This window comes from Taeniopygia guttata, chromosome 5 (genome assembly GCF_048771995.1).
Source record: "Taeniopygia guttata chromosome 5, bTaeGut7.mat, whole genome shotgun sequence".
Lineage (NCBI taxonomy): Eukaryota > Metazoa > Chordata > Aves > Passeriformes > Estrildidae > Taeniopygia > Taeniopygia guttata.
The window spans coordinates 30356067-30372513 of NC_133030.1; the positions used below are offsets into that span (position 1 = coordinate 30356067).

General features: G+C 37.8%; 1 protein-coding gene across 5 annotated transcripts in view; it reads right to left on the bottom strand.

Annotated features, from left to right (window-relative positions):
• The window catches only part of SIPA1L1 (signal induced proliferation associated 1 like 1), a 198051-nt gene that overhangs the window by 50670 nt on the left and 130934 nt on the right, over window positions 1-16447 (bottom strand). For all 5 annotated transcript variants that reach the window (XM_032748800.3, XM_041716655.2, XM_072930070.1 and 2 more), the window contains 3 exons: window positions 10192-10322; window positions 9388-9576; window positions 3127-3301 (listed from right to left, as the gene is read on the bottom strand). In XM_032748800.3, coding sequence (XP_032604691.1) covers window positions 3127-3301; window positions 9388-9576; window positions 10192-10322 — 495 coding nt within the window. The remainder of the gene's footprint in view (window positions 1-3126; window positions 3302-9387; window positions 9577-10191; window positions 10323-16447) is intronic.

Genomic DNA, 16447 nt, shown 5'->3' on the forward strand with positions numbered 1-16447 from the left:
TATAAACCAAAATCACAGTAAAAAACCACAACCCCCTCCTTTGCTGGTCTCTGTGTTAAGGCCAACGCAAAAGTTCTGACTGCTGACTTAGGGTACCTACCTGACTATATTCTGCACTGCATATATTCCCCACACCTGAGATGCAGCTCTTGTGACCATCTCTGGTATTTAGCATTTGCTCTACCACTAAGTGGGTTTTTTCCCTATATCCTGTGTAGAATATGCTTTAAGTGTTTCCAAATGCAGCTATCCAAAGAGCTGAGTGTTGTGCCCCCAAAGCACTTTCAGCATTTCCATCTGTGCTTTGCACACTGGCAGAAAGGAGAACATACCACCATCAAGATCAAATTAGAAATATTTGCTGCTATTGTTCACATTTGCTGCTGTCCAGACCTACTCATTAAGAACTTGTACATGTTCACAAGTAGTCACGTGTTTTCTCAGTTATCCTGCAGGCAATCTAACCTGAAAGATTTCAAACAACTTAAAAGAGTTCTTAAGCAGTTCTGGCTGATAAGTTTCCACATACGTGAGGGTGTAAACTTTGACTGAAAGATAACGTAGGTAATCCTTCATGAAAGCAGCAGTTTCCACTTAGAGGATTTCCTGTCCTCTATGGTCATACTGAAGTGTTCACATAAAGACATTTTGTATTTTTAGATACAGAATGGAGCTGAGTGGGTCTGCTGGACAATGTGAAAAAGATAGGCCAGCTCTCAACATGGAGGAGAAACCTTCATTACAAGAAGATAACTGTCAAACCAGGAATGAGTCGGTCAATTTAAAAGTTCCATTCAAGAGATGCTAGATTGTAGTCCATAAATTCAAAGCCTGACAATATTTTTTCCTCAAGTCAGAAGCAACAACAAGGAATTCAAAACATCCCTGGAAAATTCTGCTGTTCAGAAGAAAAAAACAAAAGAAGTGCTTAGAAGACATTTACAGTTTTCTTGGATATATTTGAGCAGATGAATCAACTCAATCATACAGCATTTACACATACTAGAAACCACTGTGTGTGGACTGACACCAAAATATGGGTTATTTTCCATTTTTTTACCACATCTTAATTAATCCGGAAGAAAGGGAAGAGAGGATCTTCATTGTAAATTCACGTGAATGTAATGGGAATAATGATAATGTCGGACTCAGTTTAGAAGGTTGAATGGTTTCTTTATTATAACTATGTTATAATACATTAATATACTATATAAAGGAAGATATTAAAACTACATGCTACTTTCTCTACTATATCTAACTCACAACTCATGACCCTGTTCTTTAGAGTCTAGACACAGGTGGATTTGACTGACTACTAGACTTAAACAATTTCACTAGAATCTAATTAAGTAATCACCCTAGGTAAACAATTCTCTAAGTACATTCCAACACAGGAAAAACAAGGAGTAGAAATAGAAATTGTTTTCTCTTTTTTTCTCTGTGTACTTTTATGAAAAATCCTGAGAGACAGAGAAATGAGTTGTCACAGGATCTTGCTTTAACAACTGAAAGTAACAAAGTCACAATATAAAAGCAGAAGCTAAATAAATGTTTTCTCTGTTTTCCATATCCATTTGGTTTTTGACCTAGCTCATCCTTATAGCCAATAAAATGACAGTTCAGTGCTGATCAAAAGGAAAAATCACCTTGAGAATTGTAAGTATTTCCTACAAGAGGGCTGATGAGGGACTTCTCCCAAGGACATGTAGCAAATCGGACAAGGGGGAATGACTTTAAACTGAAGAAAGGCAGGTTTATATTAGATATTAGGAAGACATTCTTTACTGTGAGGGTGGTGAGGCACTGGAACAGGTTGCCCAGAAAAGGTGTGGATGGCCCATCCCTGGAAGTATTCAAGGCCAGGTCGGATGGATCTTTCAGCAACCTGCTCTAGTGGAATATGTCCCTGCCCATGGCTGGGGGTTGAAATGAGACGATCTTACAGGTCCCTTCCAACCCAAACCATTCAATGTGTCTATGAATGCTCTCAAGGGAGGAACTACAACAGAGGGAATATAAGTATTGCAATTAAAAAAAAGCAGGTTCAATGTTAAATATGTGCAAAATAGGTATTAGTTTAGGTTTAAAGCCAAAGGTGGCTTTAGAACCCTCTGAGGATTGATGATCAGACTGGTCAAGAACAGCCTAAGGAGATGGCAATGAAATTGCTGTTGGAATTAAGGACAGAATATAGAATGATGGAGCATTAAAGCACAGCAAGGTACTTTCTTTATGCCAGGAGACCCATGAAAAGATCACAGCTTCCGCTGCACTAAAGCTGATGAATGTTTTGCAGCTTTCATGAATCAAAATCCTTATTTCATTTCCTTTGCTACAAGTGAGCAAAATAGCAAAAGACCTCCATAGAAACTGGTTAGCTCCACTACTCAAAGAAAAGGAATACAAGACAAAATTTCCCCATTTAAACGGATCTACAAATTGTATGCAGCATGTGCTAGCTGATAAACAGGTATTTCACATGACTGATTCCAAATGCAGGGAGTTTATTTTATAGTTACGGTCACCCAAGATCATCTTACCACTGCGTTTTGTTGCAATATGTTTTACAGTTAGAGCTGATAACATAGCTGCCAAATCCAGTTTAATTTCCATAACTCAAAAAAGAAAAAGCACAGAGGGAGGAATACATTTGACAGGATGACTAAGACAAAACTGCCTAGAAGAAAAATTGCATGCAACAGACACCAGAAAAGCAGTATATCACCTTTTCAAGGTGGAGTGACATAGATGGGTTCACAAACCATTTTGGAAACAGTCTATAAGCATATAATTTTTTAAAAGACATACCAGCTGTATTGATTAGCCTTAAGACAACACACTGATGATAGATTTGCAATACCAGTAATTGTTCCATAATTATTGGTTTCTTGTTGTAGCGTTATTGATAATTTCATACCAAATCAGTGCAAAATTCCAATTATTATCAGAGTTGAGAGACCATATGAATGCAGCTAAATTACACGTGTGCTCTGCTTTTACTTATATTAAGCAACTGCCTTCCTACAACAAAGAGGTTATTTTTAAAAACTCTTCAAAAAGGCAGTTAGCAACGATATCAAGCATTTTATTCACTTAAGGTGGGAAAAAAAAATTTAAAAGTCTTACTTTTTGTATCCAGCTGAGCACGGTACTTGTCAAATCCCTTGAGTCGAACTCGCTCTCCCAAGAGCTGAAGAAACTCCTCAAAGGCCGGACCTGCTGACTCATTATTATACATTTCCTCTTCTGTGCTTTGCCCAGCTTTGCAGTACATGATACCCACCTTAAGTTGGTAACTTAACTGCAAAAGGAAACAGATTAAAATTTTATGTGTATACCAAGGGATGAAGCAATTTACGCACTGAATTCACCTCCCAGGTTTTCATAAATCCATAATTCACAAATTAAAAGATACCTAATATTCAGTCTAATTTCAAAAGTTAGTCTAGTTCCAAATACTCTCATTGTTTTCTACTGTACTGCCTCAATAATGGCAGATATAATCTGAAGATGCCAAAATGCTTTCTGAAGTGAATGAAACATGAATGTTGTTTATCTCCAAGAGGACAACACTGAAGCTTTCAAGTGAATGTCCAACACTGAGCTACATGGCAGGGCTGAGCCACAAACCTGACACTCACTGACTGCTACCACAGCTGCCATCCCATGCTAAGCCTTCCACACAGAAAGACAGGGTACATCATGTACTTGTTTCTTCAGCAAGTGACCAAATGAAACCTCTCTCATTTCAAAGAGAAGGCAGAAATTCACCTGTTAGCACATTCATCTGTTAGCAATGATGAAAGGCTCCACAACATTCCACTGCTCCTCCCTGACTTAAATATGATGATAATAACAAAAAAAACCAGCTAAATTGAAAAATGCTGGTCATACCTTGAAGGTACTATTTACTAACATAGCTCTTCGAATTCACTTGTGCTTTTTATTTCCATTTTCCCTCTAACTTGGTAGTTAGAAGGAAAATGGAAATAAAAATCTTCAGCAGAAGCTGAAGATGTAAATAAAGTGATTTTCTACCCAACCGTAATTGTGATTCCTCAAAGCAAACTGTTTCTACCAATTCCAAACTGATACACACACACAAAAAAAAAAAAAAAAAAAGAAAAGAGATACACTGGTATCATTTACATCTGGACTACAGATAGACAAGTCACAGAAGGGAAGAAAGCAGCATCCACAGCCATTTACTGCTGTCTCCAAAACCAATTTCACAGGCAGGAACTCTGATTGAAGGAGCACAAGGGAGAGCCTTGGAGTTTATGCATGTAATTCATCCAGTAGAAATGCATCCTTATTGCCCAGTAAATAATCTTTCCTCTCACATATGAATTTTTGCAGAGGCTCTATTTCAAATAAACACTAACCACATGTGCCAGAATGAAATTGTAAGAAAATCTATCACAACTGGCATGAGATTTACAAGTTTCAGCTACATGTTAGTGCCAAGTGAAAGCAGTTATTTGCAAGGGCACTGGAAACAAAGTTATCTCAATATACTGTAATTTGCTCTCAGCATATTCTATCCCAAGCCATAAAGCAAAGGATTTCGAACTTGCTAGGACCATGTGGACACATCATTAAACTGAAATTCACTAATTTTAACGTATTGTATTTATGATGGGATAATTTAAAGGCCCTCAGAAGTGGTCCTACTCTGTCTCTAAAGAAAGTAAATTTTAAATTTTAAAAACTCTGGAAATTGCTATTTTACTGCATTCTTCCTTTACTACCAAGGATGAATGATGATGAGGATAAAGTATTAGCAGGAGTCATTACATACAGTAAGTCACAGTTCTAGGCTGCTTCTTTTTTCCCCACTACAGAATAGTCCTTATTTTATAATCTGAAACACTGACTTGCATCTTCTATATATGTCCGAATTTCTTATGACAAAACTCAAGTACAGCACAGAATCATGAACTGGTTTGGGTTGGACAGACCTTAAGGATCACCTAGTTTCTGAAGTCCTAGTTTCTACTAGACCAGGTCTGCTCTACTAGACCAGACTTGCTCAAATGCACATCCAACTTGACTTTTAACACTTTCAGGGATGGGACATGCCCAGCTTGGCAATCTGTTCCCGTGCCTCCTGCTGAGACATGGTGAGAGAGGAGAGAGGAGGGGAGCGAGAAAGGGTGGTGAGAGGTGGCACTGCTGCCATTCCTGCTGGAAGAACTGCCTTCGCTCTCCATACCATCAGTAGCAGATCCTGTCTTGGCCCATTCAGGCATCAGCTGCAATAGCTTCTAGTAATTTCACTTAAAGAAGTTAGGACAAAGAAAATTATTCTCATGAAGCACACTTGCACTATTTAAACTTCAACTTTAGGTGAAGGAAATATTTTCAAGGACATAAGCATAAGTGGGATATGCAGCACCAATGAGCAAGTAAACAACCATGCTTTATTGCTTTGAAAATGTCAGCCTAAGAAACTAAACAAGGACTATGCAAAAAGCAAGATATGCCTTCTAGCTGTGTTCTTAGATTTGCTAATTTTTGAAAAAAAAAATTCCTTAAGGACAACACAAGTTGGCATTTCTGAATCAAAAAGTAGATCTGGAGAACAGCATACAGTCCCCATTATTAGACCTCCTTCTGATAAACCTACAGTCCTTAGAAGTGTATTAACTACAAGAAAAAGCTAAAAAAGAAGTTGAAGCATGAATTCTGTTGTGGCAAAACTACTAAAGTATCATCTTCATTTTAATAATCTGAAAGTATTTACATTTTTATACATGGGAAAAGTGCAAAGTATTTATCTAGCACCCAGTAAAGACAGCAGAAAGTATAGCTTGGATTTAAGCAGTCAGCAAGTTTATATTATGAACTAGGAATTATATTAAGAACCAAGTGACATTTCACAGTATTTCTGTGAATGAAGAATAAAGATTAGCGGCAACTGAAATAAATCAGTAATTGCCCTAATATTCAAATTTTTAAATCATATTTGGAAGCAAACTTACAGTAACCTACCATGAGCTCTGCATTCAAGACAAAGATTAGTAGAAGGTGATTAGCAAAGAAGCCAGTGCAGCCCTAGGGATTGCTGTTTAACACATAACTGTTCAAATGGATGCATTTTAATAAATCCAATAAAAGAACAGCTAGGTGACAAGCAGTGTGGACCATATGTACGAACAGCAGATGTTACCACTCTAGCAATGTAAGAGGAAGTAAGGAACAAGAAACTTTCACAGACACCACCAGTACAAAACTGGAACAAGAAAAATATTCTCATTCTAGCACTGAATGACATATGCAGATATTGAAAGAGTAGAAGATTCAGAGCTCAGCCATAAGAGTGATATGAAATGCAGAGAAAATATGTTGTAGTGAAAGACTTGAAAAGTGCAATCTGTTTAGTTTATCATAAACAAGACCAACAGATGATATAATCACTGCATACAAAAACCTTTCCTGGAAAAAAGATCTCACACCAAAATGACTTTTAAAATGTAGCAGAGAAAAATATCACAAGTCTTAAAGCTAAAGGCAGATAAATTTAAATAAAGAAGTGTAAATTTTTAAATATGAAAACAAGCAACTAATTTAAGACCTCACTCAAATATAAAAAAGACATCTTATTCTAATGAAAACCGATGCATACACATTTGGCTCAGTGAAGGGACTCCTGGGTGAAATTTAGTTGCTAAGTCAGGCTAAGGTGACTTTATAATCTTAACTCTTAAATTTCCAAAACATTTTATCTGCTATATCAAACAAGCACCTATTCATGCTGTAATGAAACAGTGTGACACTCAGCAAGAAGTGAGCAACATTCTGTGCACTTAATTAGTAGAGCAGCTGCTACCCAATTTTTGTTAGCTTAGAATTGAAAGAAATGCAGCTTCTAATTAGTACAGAGTGCACTCATCTTTTTTGCTAGAAGTGTCAAACTGTTTCATTACCACAAAAACAGAAAATACCTTGATGCAGATAATAAAAATTCAACTATCACTCGCCCTTAATGATTTTCAAAAGTTTAAGCATTAGAAAGCCATATGATGGGAGCTTAATCACATATATGATATGAACTAAGGATAATTTAACCTCACACTTTTGTTAGATGTCATAAAATCAGAGTGGTTTGGGTTGGAAGGGGACCTTAAAGATTATCCAGCGCCAATCCCCTGCTATGGGCAGGGACATCTCTCACTAGAGCAAGCTACTCACAGCCCCATCCAACCTAGCCTTGAACACCTCCAGTAATGGGGCATCCACAGCTTCTCTGGGCAACCTGTTCCTGCCCTCATCACCCTCACAGCAAAGAACTTCCTCCTAATTCCTATTCTAAACCTACTCTCGTTCAGTTTGAAGCTATTTCCCCTTGTCCTGTCACTCTGTGCTCTTGCAAAAAGTCCCTCTCCCTCTTTCTTACAGGCTCCCTTCAAGTACTGGAAGGCCACAATTAGGTCACCCCAAGACTTCTCTTTTCCAGGATGAACAATCCCAGTTCTCTCAGCCTTTCCTCACTGTAGAGATGCTCTGTCCCGCTAATCATCTTGGTGGCTTCCTCTGGACTCTCTCCAACAGGTCCTTGTCCTTCCTGTGCTGGGACCCCAGAGCTGATGCAGCCCTGCAGGTGGCTCTCAGCAGAGCAGAGCAGAGGGGCAGAATCCCCTCCTTGACCCTGCTGCCCACGCTGCTCTGGATGCAGCCCAGGACACATTTGGCTCTCTGGGCTGGGGGTGCCCATGGCTGGGTCATGTCCAGCCCCTCACTCACAGCACCCCCAAGTCCCTCTGGGCAGGGCTGCTCCCAATCTGTTCAGTCTCCAGCCTGTGAATACCAGAGGTGCAGAATCCAGGTGCAGGACCCTGCCCCTGGTCATCTTAAATCTCATGAGACTCCTGTGGGGCCACTTCTTGAGCTCGTCCAGGTCCTTCTGGATGGGATCCCATCATTCAGCCATAGCAACTGCACCACTCAGCTTCCTGAATTGCTGAGGGTGCACTAATCTCTTCATCTGTCATTAATGAAGATACTAAGTCCCACTATGAACCCAAGATAGACCACTTGTCCCTGATGTCCACCGTGACTCTGAGCCATTGACCATTACCTTTTGGATGTGACCATCCAACCAATTCCTTATCCATCTAACAGTCCACTCATCAAATTCATCTCTCTCTAATTCAGAGAGAAGGATGCTGTGGGGCATCACATCCAAGGCTTTACAGAAGTCCAGAAAAACAATACCCGTAACACCTCCTTTGTCCATTGATGTAGTCACTCCATCATAGAAGGCCACTGGGTTGGTCAGGCAGGATTTGCCCTTGCTGAAGCTGTGCTGGCTGTCTCAAATCCACCTCCCTGTCCTCCATGTGCCTTAGCAGAGCTTCTAGGAGGATCTGTTCCATGACCATCCCAGGCACAGAGGGGAAGCTGACAGGGTGATGCCTCCCAGGGAATCTTCCCTTCTACCCGTCATAAACATGGATACAATGTTTCTCCTCTTCCAGTCTCCTGGGATTTCCCCTGACTGCCATCACTTCTCAAATGCCATGGAGAGTGCCTTGGCCATCAGCCAATTCCTTCAGAACTCTGGGATGCATCCCATTGTGTCCCCCAGACTTATGTATGTTCAGGTTCATCAGGTGGCGATGAGCATGATCTTCTCTTACAGTGGGAGGAACCCAGTCCCCCATCCTGGGTCCATCCACTCAAGAGGCATGGAAAGAGAGGTTGCAAGTGAGGACTGAGGCATGCATACAGCTATAAATTGTCACTATTTTAGTTTATAATCATAAAATTAACTTGAGTAATGGACTTCCATTTTGCAAAGTCAAAGCTGTAGTGCTAATGAGCCTTGGTCCCATCTTGAAAAGACAAGGTGATTATCACCTCATCGAAAATTTTTCATATGAAGAAAGCCTTAGAATATTTTGCCATGTAGTTTGTTCCAGGGGAGAGGAAAAAAGTACACCAACAAAACAAAACAAGACAGGCAGCACCCTGGTCATGGTTTACCCAATGCAGTATTACAGTGAAACATTTAGCATCATGGGAGACTTTTCTTCTTAGTATAACAGCAATAAGAAAAACAGAACTCCTCCTTCCCACAGTCTTTGAAAAACAATAATGTAGTCTCTTTTAAAGGAAATTTAAACTAACAACTGCCATAACATTAATCTAAAACTTTAGGCTACCCAGAGAAATGAACTTGATTTCATACATCCCAAATATTCTGCAGAAGTTGGGGTAAATAAATGCAACATAACTCTCCCCAGAGATGACAAGTTTTAGCTTAAATGAGGCATTTCAACAGACTTACTCTAATCATATAAAACTAAAAGATCACTTTGCAACTCATAGCAATAATCTGACAGATTAAGATAATTTTTTTTAATTCTGTAACTCTGCACTTACCCCTTGCTCATCAAGCTTCATAAGCTGTTCTGTGACTTTTGGAGTGTTGAAGGCCAGCCTTAAACAATGGATATTCAGCTCTGGAACCACATACTCCAGCACTTCTTTTAGGGGAAGTCCCCTGGCTGTGCAATGCTTTGCAGTAGAAGGAATAGCATCTTCCAGCACGGAGCCTCTTAATGTCATGAGCTATGCATACAAAGGAAAAACAGCACATATATTGAATTATGCACTGAGATTGACTAGCAATAGCAGTGGAACTAGACATACTATTTTTCTAATTCTTGGTAGAGATCAAGGACATTAAGGAATTTCTGTTAGCATGAGATCAACACTGATACACAAAATGTCACTGATAACAGTAATCAGACTATTTCAAATGATTCTTCAGATTTAAGTTTTACAGGAAACTACTACCTGGAAAAATTAGTATTAATTATAGTCAGTATTTCTATACTATAGAGCATTTAGAAGTAAAAAGTACATTTGTCACAACTACCCCCTGCCACATATAAAAGTGAAGATGTTTCCCTTAATTTCCCTCCTCTTTGTTTGCTTCTAGCTAATATAGAAGTTTCTCAAGATTTAACCAAAACAGCCTTCAGCATTTCCTCTGTACTGGATGTTATAGAATAACTCACATATATTCTGTGCCTGATAAACATGTAGCATAATTCTGTCAGGAAGTTCCCAGATTACACAGAAATCTATTATCAATACTGAAAAGCACATACACCCCACATATTCCAACTGGTTTTGCCTGCTCACTTCTAGTTTCTTTTACTATCTCCCTGGACTGCTTACCTCACTGGTTCTGAATATGATCCGGTAGTTGTACTGAGGTCCATTTTCTTTGATTTCCTCTGGCTTCTCTCTTCTTATACTCACAGCTACTGGACCCAGGTTCTCATCCGCCCCAAAATAGTTCCAGTGTTCTTCCATATGAGAGGGGAAAAAAAAAAGAAATCTGTCTTACTTCTTACACTTCAACTATATTTTCATGCTTGATTGTCACACTGGAAAGAAACTGTCAGGTCTCTGGAGTCAATAAGAGCATGTCTTCAAGTGGTACCAGGATGTCATTCTTGTGCTTCACTTCTCTTGTGAACTCCATTTATACAAAAAGGCTGAAATTCAACATGGCATATCTGCTTAAATAGGCCCAAAACAGGATACACCTCTTACATCAGCTTTTATATTGCCATCTGTTTCATTCACATTGAGCTAAATAAGCACTACCTACTTCGCCCCTTAAAAACAGAGAAGGAAGCCAAATGTACCAAAGTGGGAAACTCCACAACCTATGTTAAAACAGAAATGTCTAACAACTGTACTTAGCAAAGGATATAAATTAGTTTTGTTTGACTACTTTTTGTTTTTTTCATACACATTACTCAGTTCTAAAGTGGAAAAAAGTGATGAAGCTGAAAAAGAAATTAAAGCCCTGTTCACAGTAAAAATATCAAATCATAGTACCACAGAAAAATAAATCACAAGAATAAAATTACTAGCATAAATATTGAACAGCAAACTGTTCAACAACCCTTAAAGTGCTAAGAGTTCAGCTGAAAACCAGTCCAGTGGGGAAGGCAGCAGAGAGGAGAACACAAGATTGGTAAAAATCACTCACTAGCTTAACAGCAGATTCCATGAAACACATTATATTTGTCTAACTATAGACATGTAAAGCCAAACTTTACATGAAAAGAAGTTAGAAAAGAACATTTACAAAAATCAAAGCTCAACAATTTTAGAGATTGCTGTTGAAGCCTCTTCTGTAGAACCTTTTGAGCATTACAAGCTATCTTGACTGATGACAAAAGTATAACAGCATTAATGCAGCAACACATAAACAAAGCTGCATATATCTTAAATGACTGCTGAATTTAAACATCTATTCCCTAAAAGAAAATTTAAGAGAAAAGTAAAAAAATAGGAGTCAAGCATTGTGCAAGAAAAGGAAGTCCCATGTCATCATTTTCCATAAGCGGCATAGACATAAATTTATACGTGCACATATAGATTACTTGTTATTCTTAAAACAACAACTTTAAGTAAGAACTTTAGGAGCAGTCTGAGCTGTTCTACTAGAGATAAAATGTAAAGTATTTTAACATCATCAAGAACTGCATCTTTAAAGATAATAAAAACAGATATTGAAATACACTCCATCTAAACTGAATGGTAATAATTTTTCCAATTAATAATATGGTTAAAAATATAGGAGCCTCATTTTTTACTCTAAAAACTTATACTCAGTGGTTCTTACAAAATCTCCCTCCAACATACTAAGTGCTTTCACACAGCTGTCCAGCACTTTAAGCCCTTGGGGGTTCTACTCAAGTCCCAGTGTCTGGTATTTTATTATCCTTCACTCAGTGTTTTCTGTTTGAGATTTCAGAGCATGCAAGACAGCATTACAGACATGCTTTCAGCATTAGAAGACTTGCTTTCTACCAAATTTGTCTGCAAGTTATGAAAATCCAACACTCTAAACAAAAGTAATTAAAATTCAAAATTCTTTCAATATATTGTGGAATATTCTGTAAATTATATATTGTCATTAAACTTTGGGTGGCTGAACTGTGAATGGGAAAATGACTAATAAATTAGATTATCTATATAACCCTAATTACATTTTCATACTAGTCCACAGATATGAGCCCTGTAAATGCCAGAGATGTTCTGTTGTTCTAAATTTCAAACTATCTTACTTGCACCCTAGCTTTTCCTTCTCCTGCATTAAGTAGCTTCGCTTTTCATCAGGAGGTTTATAGGTCACCAAACAGTTTATGGCAGACAAGGTCAATGCAGAAGCAGCAGTCTTGGAGAAAGTTAGATTAATTTTTGAACCAGCATATTACACAGCTTCCAAAACCTGAGGCCATCTCCACACTAAACTGCTTTTAGTAACTTAAAACCAGTGATATGGCTTTGTTTTTATGATTGAAAACCTTAAAGAGATACTGAGGTCATGCATACTAGAAGGGTCCAAACAATTCATTAGTTTTCTGTATTGACAGCCACACAGATGGTAAAACTTGTGTACTCTGCAACCATTGTAGCCTGCAATTCAGAACCCCATCTCTGCATTCATTCTGCAAGCTACAATATATATCCCTGTACCTGATTACTTTTCTTTCTGGTATACTTCCTTGTACCTCTACCTGATTTTCCCTTAAATTCTCAATCTCCTTACATCCAACAATTTTCTCTTTCCAGTGCAAGAAAATATGTAGCAGGATTAAAGTGCAAAAAGCTTAATAAGCAGTGTAAAGGGAGCTAATTAGTTGTTTTATTGGGAAAATAAAGACTGTGTCACAATTATAACTCAGGAATTTCATGTCAAACATGAACACCATAGAAGACAGCTTATTTCTGCACACCACAAAGAAAGTAATTGGAAACAACATTTCTCAAGCTTGACATTTAATCTAAACAACTGTTGAAAAATCATTTAATTAACAGACAATCAGGACAACTAGCAACAGCCATAAATTTATTTATAAATCCATACTGGAAAATAAATAATGACTTGATTGTAGCTGGTCATTAAAACAAATTATACATGCTTTTAAAAACAGTTAAATATCAATCATATAACTTAAAAGATACTTCCTGTGAAAGAACCAAATTTTCCTCGCAGATATTTATGACCTTCCTTTGCAAAGAAAATCCAAGTAAATAGACTTGATTTTAAATGAAAAAGTTCTTTTGTGCTTTCATCATATTTATCTTTAGATATCATGTCCAACTAATATTCTGAGTAATCAGATTAGAAATAAAAAACCCAAACATTTCTCTTCTGAATGAAACTCACATCAAGCATTTTCCTCTAATCCGAGCTCAGCATTTACATTACTGGAAAACCCTGCCCAGTACTTCTCTGGAGACAAAAGGGCAGGCAGCATTTTGGGAGCTCTGCAAGTCTAGCCACATACTTGAAAGGCACCAACTCCTGGACAGAACATGCAGCAATTTAAAGCATTAGGAAAAAGGGTATTTTTACTGGCTGCCAACAGTTAAAGGAAAGACGACCAACAGCTCATTTGTTACAAAACCAGTTCAGGAAACTATTTACTTCTCAGTCAAGTCTTTCATTCTAAGCCAGTGACTAACATTTGTCCTAAATGGCAACATTAGCAACTACTGCATGAGGAGGATGGAAGCAAAACAGATGCTCCTGGTTCTTTCCATGAGAACTGTAATTGCCAGACTAAATTATGGGGACAGAAAACAGAATGACGGCACCTCTAGAGTGACATTCTCTCTTTCCTGAACTGCACTCAGACAAGCTGACAGAAACAGATTTTTCTCTCTGTGTGATTTTAATATTGATTTTACATAAGTCTTTAATAAACATGTCACAAATTGGTTCTTGTGCTGGCTTCATCCTCCCTCTTTTTTTATGCACAAGCTTAACTTATAAATGTCTACACTTCAAATTTTTAGTTAAGTCCTTCTATCAAATATACCTTTTAAAACACACCAATATTTAACCACCTTGTAAATCCATCTTGGGCATCATAAGACAAACATTCATTTCTTATAAAAATAAATATTTCCAATGTGAGTTAATTGTGCATGAACTTCTATTAGTGAATTGAGGGAAGAGACTGAAATTCATAAGATCCTGGAAGGTTCATTTCTCTCCACTTAGTACAAAGGGAGTCTGCACAATTGGTTCAGATAAAACATGGAGAAACTGAATTCAGCCTAGGGAAGTACCATTATTATGAAGTTCTCTTCACAATATCTTTTTCTAAGTATCATTTTTCTAACGTCCACTAAACTATCTCCACCAGTATTTTCACATTTAGAAGTCTGGACACCAGGCCAGAATACTTTTTTTATAAATTCCACTACTTTGTAGAGGGACCAATTTCCTTTACATACAAAAACTCATCCATTTGCATTCATTAAACTTATACAAGATTCATCCATAAATGTCACATGCAAATATTTTACACTAACTAGATTAAAATATTTTAATTAATTTGGACCATGTTAGTAATACTGGAAGCTCACTTATCCTTCCTCCATTCACTGCTAAAACTTGAGATGGCTCTATTATCTAAGTAACAGTACCTGTAAAAAATAAGCTATTGATTTCATATAATTAAAGACTTCAGATGAGTCACCATCAGCATTTCACCAAATTACCTTGAAGAAATTAAAAGGACCTATATGAATTCATCCTTTTTTTTTTTTTTCAGACACAAGATTAACTAGGTATTTTTTTTCTTTTATGTAACAAGACCTATTTTTCATGAAATCATGCTGACTGGTATCATGGATGATTTTTAACTTGCAGTCCTTTATTGATATAGTCCCAAATTACCTTGTTATTTCCAGTTGGAATGAAAACCAACTCAGCTTACAATTCTCTGGAACACTGCTGTTTATTCTTTGCAAGCTCTAGGGTTATTAGGTGTTCTCCAAGTCCATGGAATTTTCCTGGTTTGAGATCTTTAAAAGGTATTGTTGTCAAATCAGACTTCATCTAGGAATACTTCTAAGACTATAAAATTATACAAAGCCTACTGACTTGATGAGCTGATCGTACTGAAACTGTCTTTTGGCACTGTCTGTTCCATTCATATCATAAAAATCCAACCTCCTCTTCCAGTAAAAAAAAATTCTGCACCATTGCTTCATGTTACATAAAAAATTCACTTACAACTGACTTTCCAAATTTTTCTTCCCCATTATGATGCTTCAAGTTTTATCACTATCCCACCTCATCAACTTAGTCTAAAGTTTGCTCACAGAATGATGATACTCTGGGTGGTCAACAAAACTTGTTTTGTACTTGTAGAAAATCGGGGTTTGGGATATCTAATGAGGCTTCTGAAGTACAGCTTTTAAGATAAAAATCTCTGGAAGAAACAACACCCCTGGTTTGGACTCTGCCAAAACCCCATTTTATTGCTTAGGGGGAAAAAAAAACCCCACAGCTGCTTCTCCCCATCCTATCCTACTCCACACCATACAATTTTAGATCTGGCTACCCCTCACCAGTACTCATTTTATCAATTCTTCCTAATTACATGTAAAAAAATGGAAACATAATGGTGACTGGAACTGTAGTAGCATGAGGGTGTGGTTTCCCTTAAGGAGAAGGCAAACCAATAGATTGGTTTTGTCTAAGGGCTGAAATTCCACTCATGCCTCCTTCCTCCTCTGATGTTCACTTCCATCCCTTACCTGCCTGTATGGCTTTGGCACTTCTCTGACTGCAAGGAAAGATAATATCCCCCACCAGAACTGGAGAGAAACAACCAAGCAGTAAACTCCAAGTTTATTGTGATGGCAAGAATTCTGCTTGCTTGTTCAGTAAACTCAACTGGTTTATCAAGTTCTCTGAAAACAAGAGAACCGGTACAAGAAAGAGAGAGGAAAAATGTTGCCCCTCTTATGCCGAAATGCTGTAAATCAGGTCAGCTGCAACATGAAACTCTAGTTGCTGATTGCAAAAGTCACTAGACTGATAAGAAATCAAATTGTTCCAGAGGGAGACAGAGAGGAAGATAATCCCCAAGGTCACAAACCTCAGACTCTCCCCTCCAAACATACCTTATCCTATATCACATATCTAGCTTACTTTTCCCATGAAACCATTATTTTTTATAACTCCTATGTGTCCAAAGGATATGGATCAACACTCTCAAAAAACATGGAGCAAAGGCTACTTCTCAGCCATAGAAAGAATGCAGAAAGAGGAGAATATGGAAAGAGTAATAAGAGCCACCTAAACAATGGACAATGGGAGGAAGAGGTGAGAGATGGACATATTTTGAAGACTATAGAAAAACGGGAAATGAGAGTACTAGCAATAACATGCAGTTTAGGAAGCTTAAGCTTTTTCTTTTAAGACCATCAATTTAATTCTAACCAGACATCCCCTGTTGCTTTTATATGTGAGAAACAAGCTCTTTTGACCTACATTCACTGAAGAGAAGAAACCCAATCCTGATCATTGGAAGGTAAGGATCAAGCACTCTCCAGGTCAGTCATCAGATCAGCTCTATCCATCAGGAGATACAACACAACCTTGCAG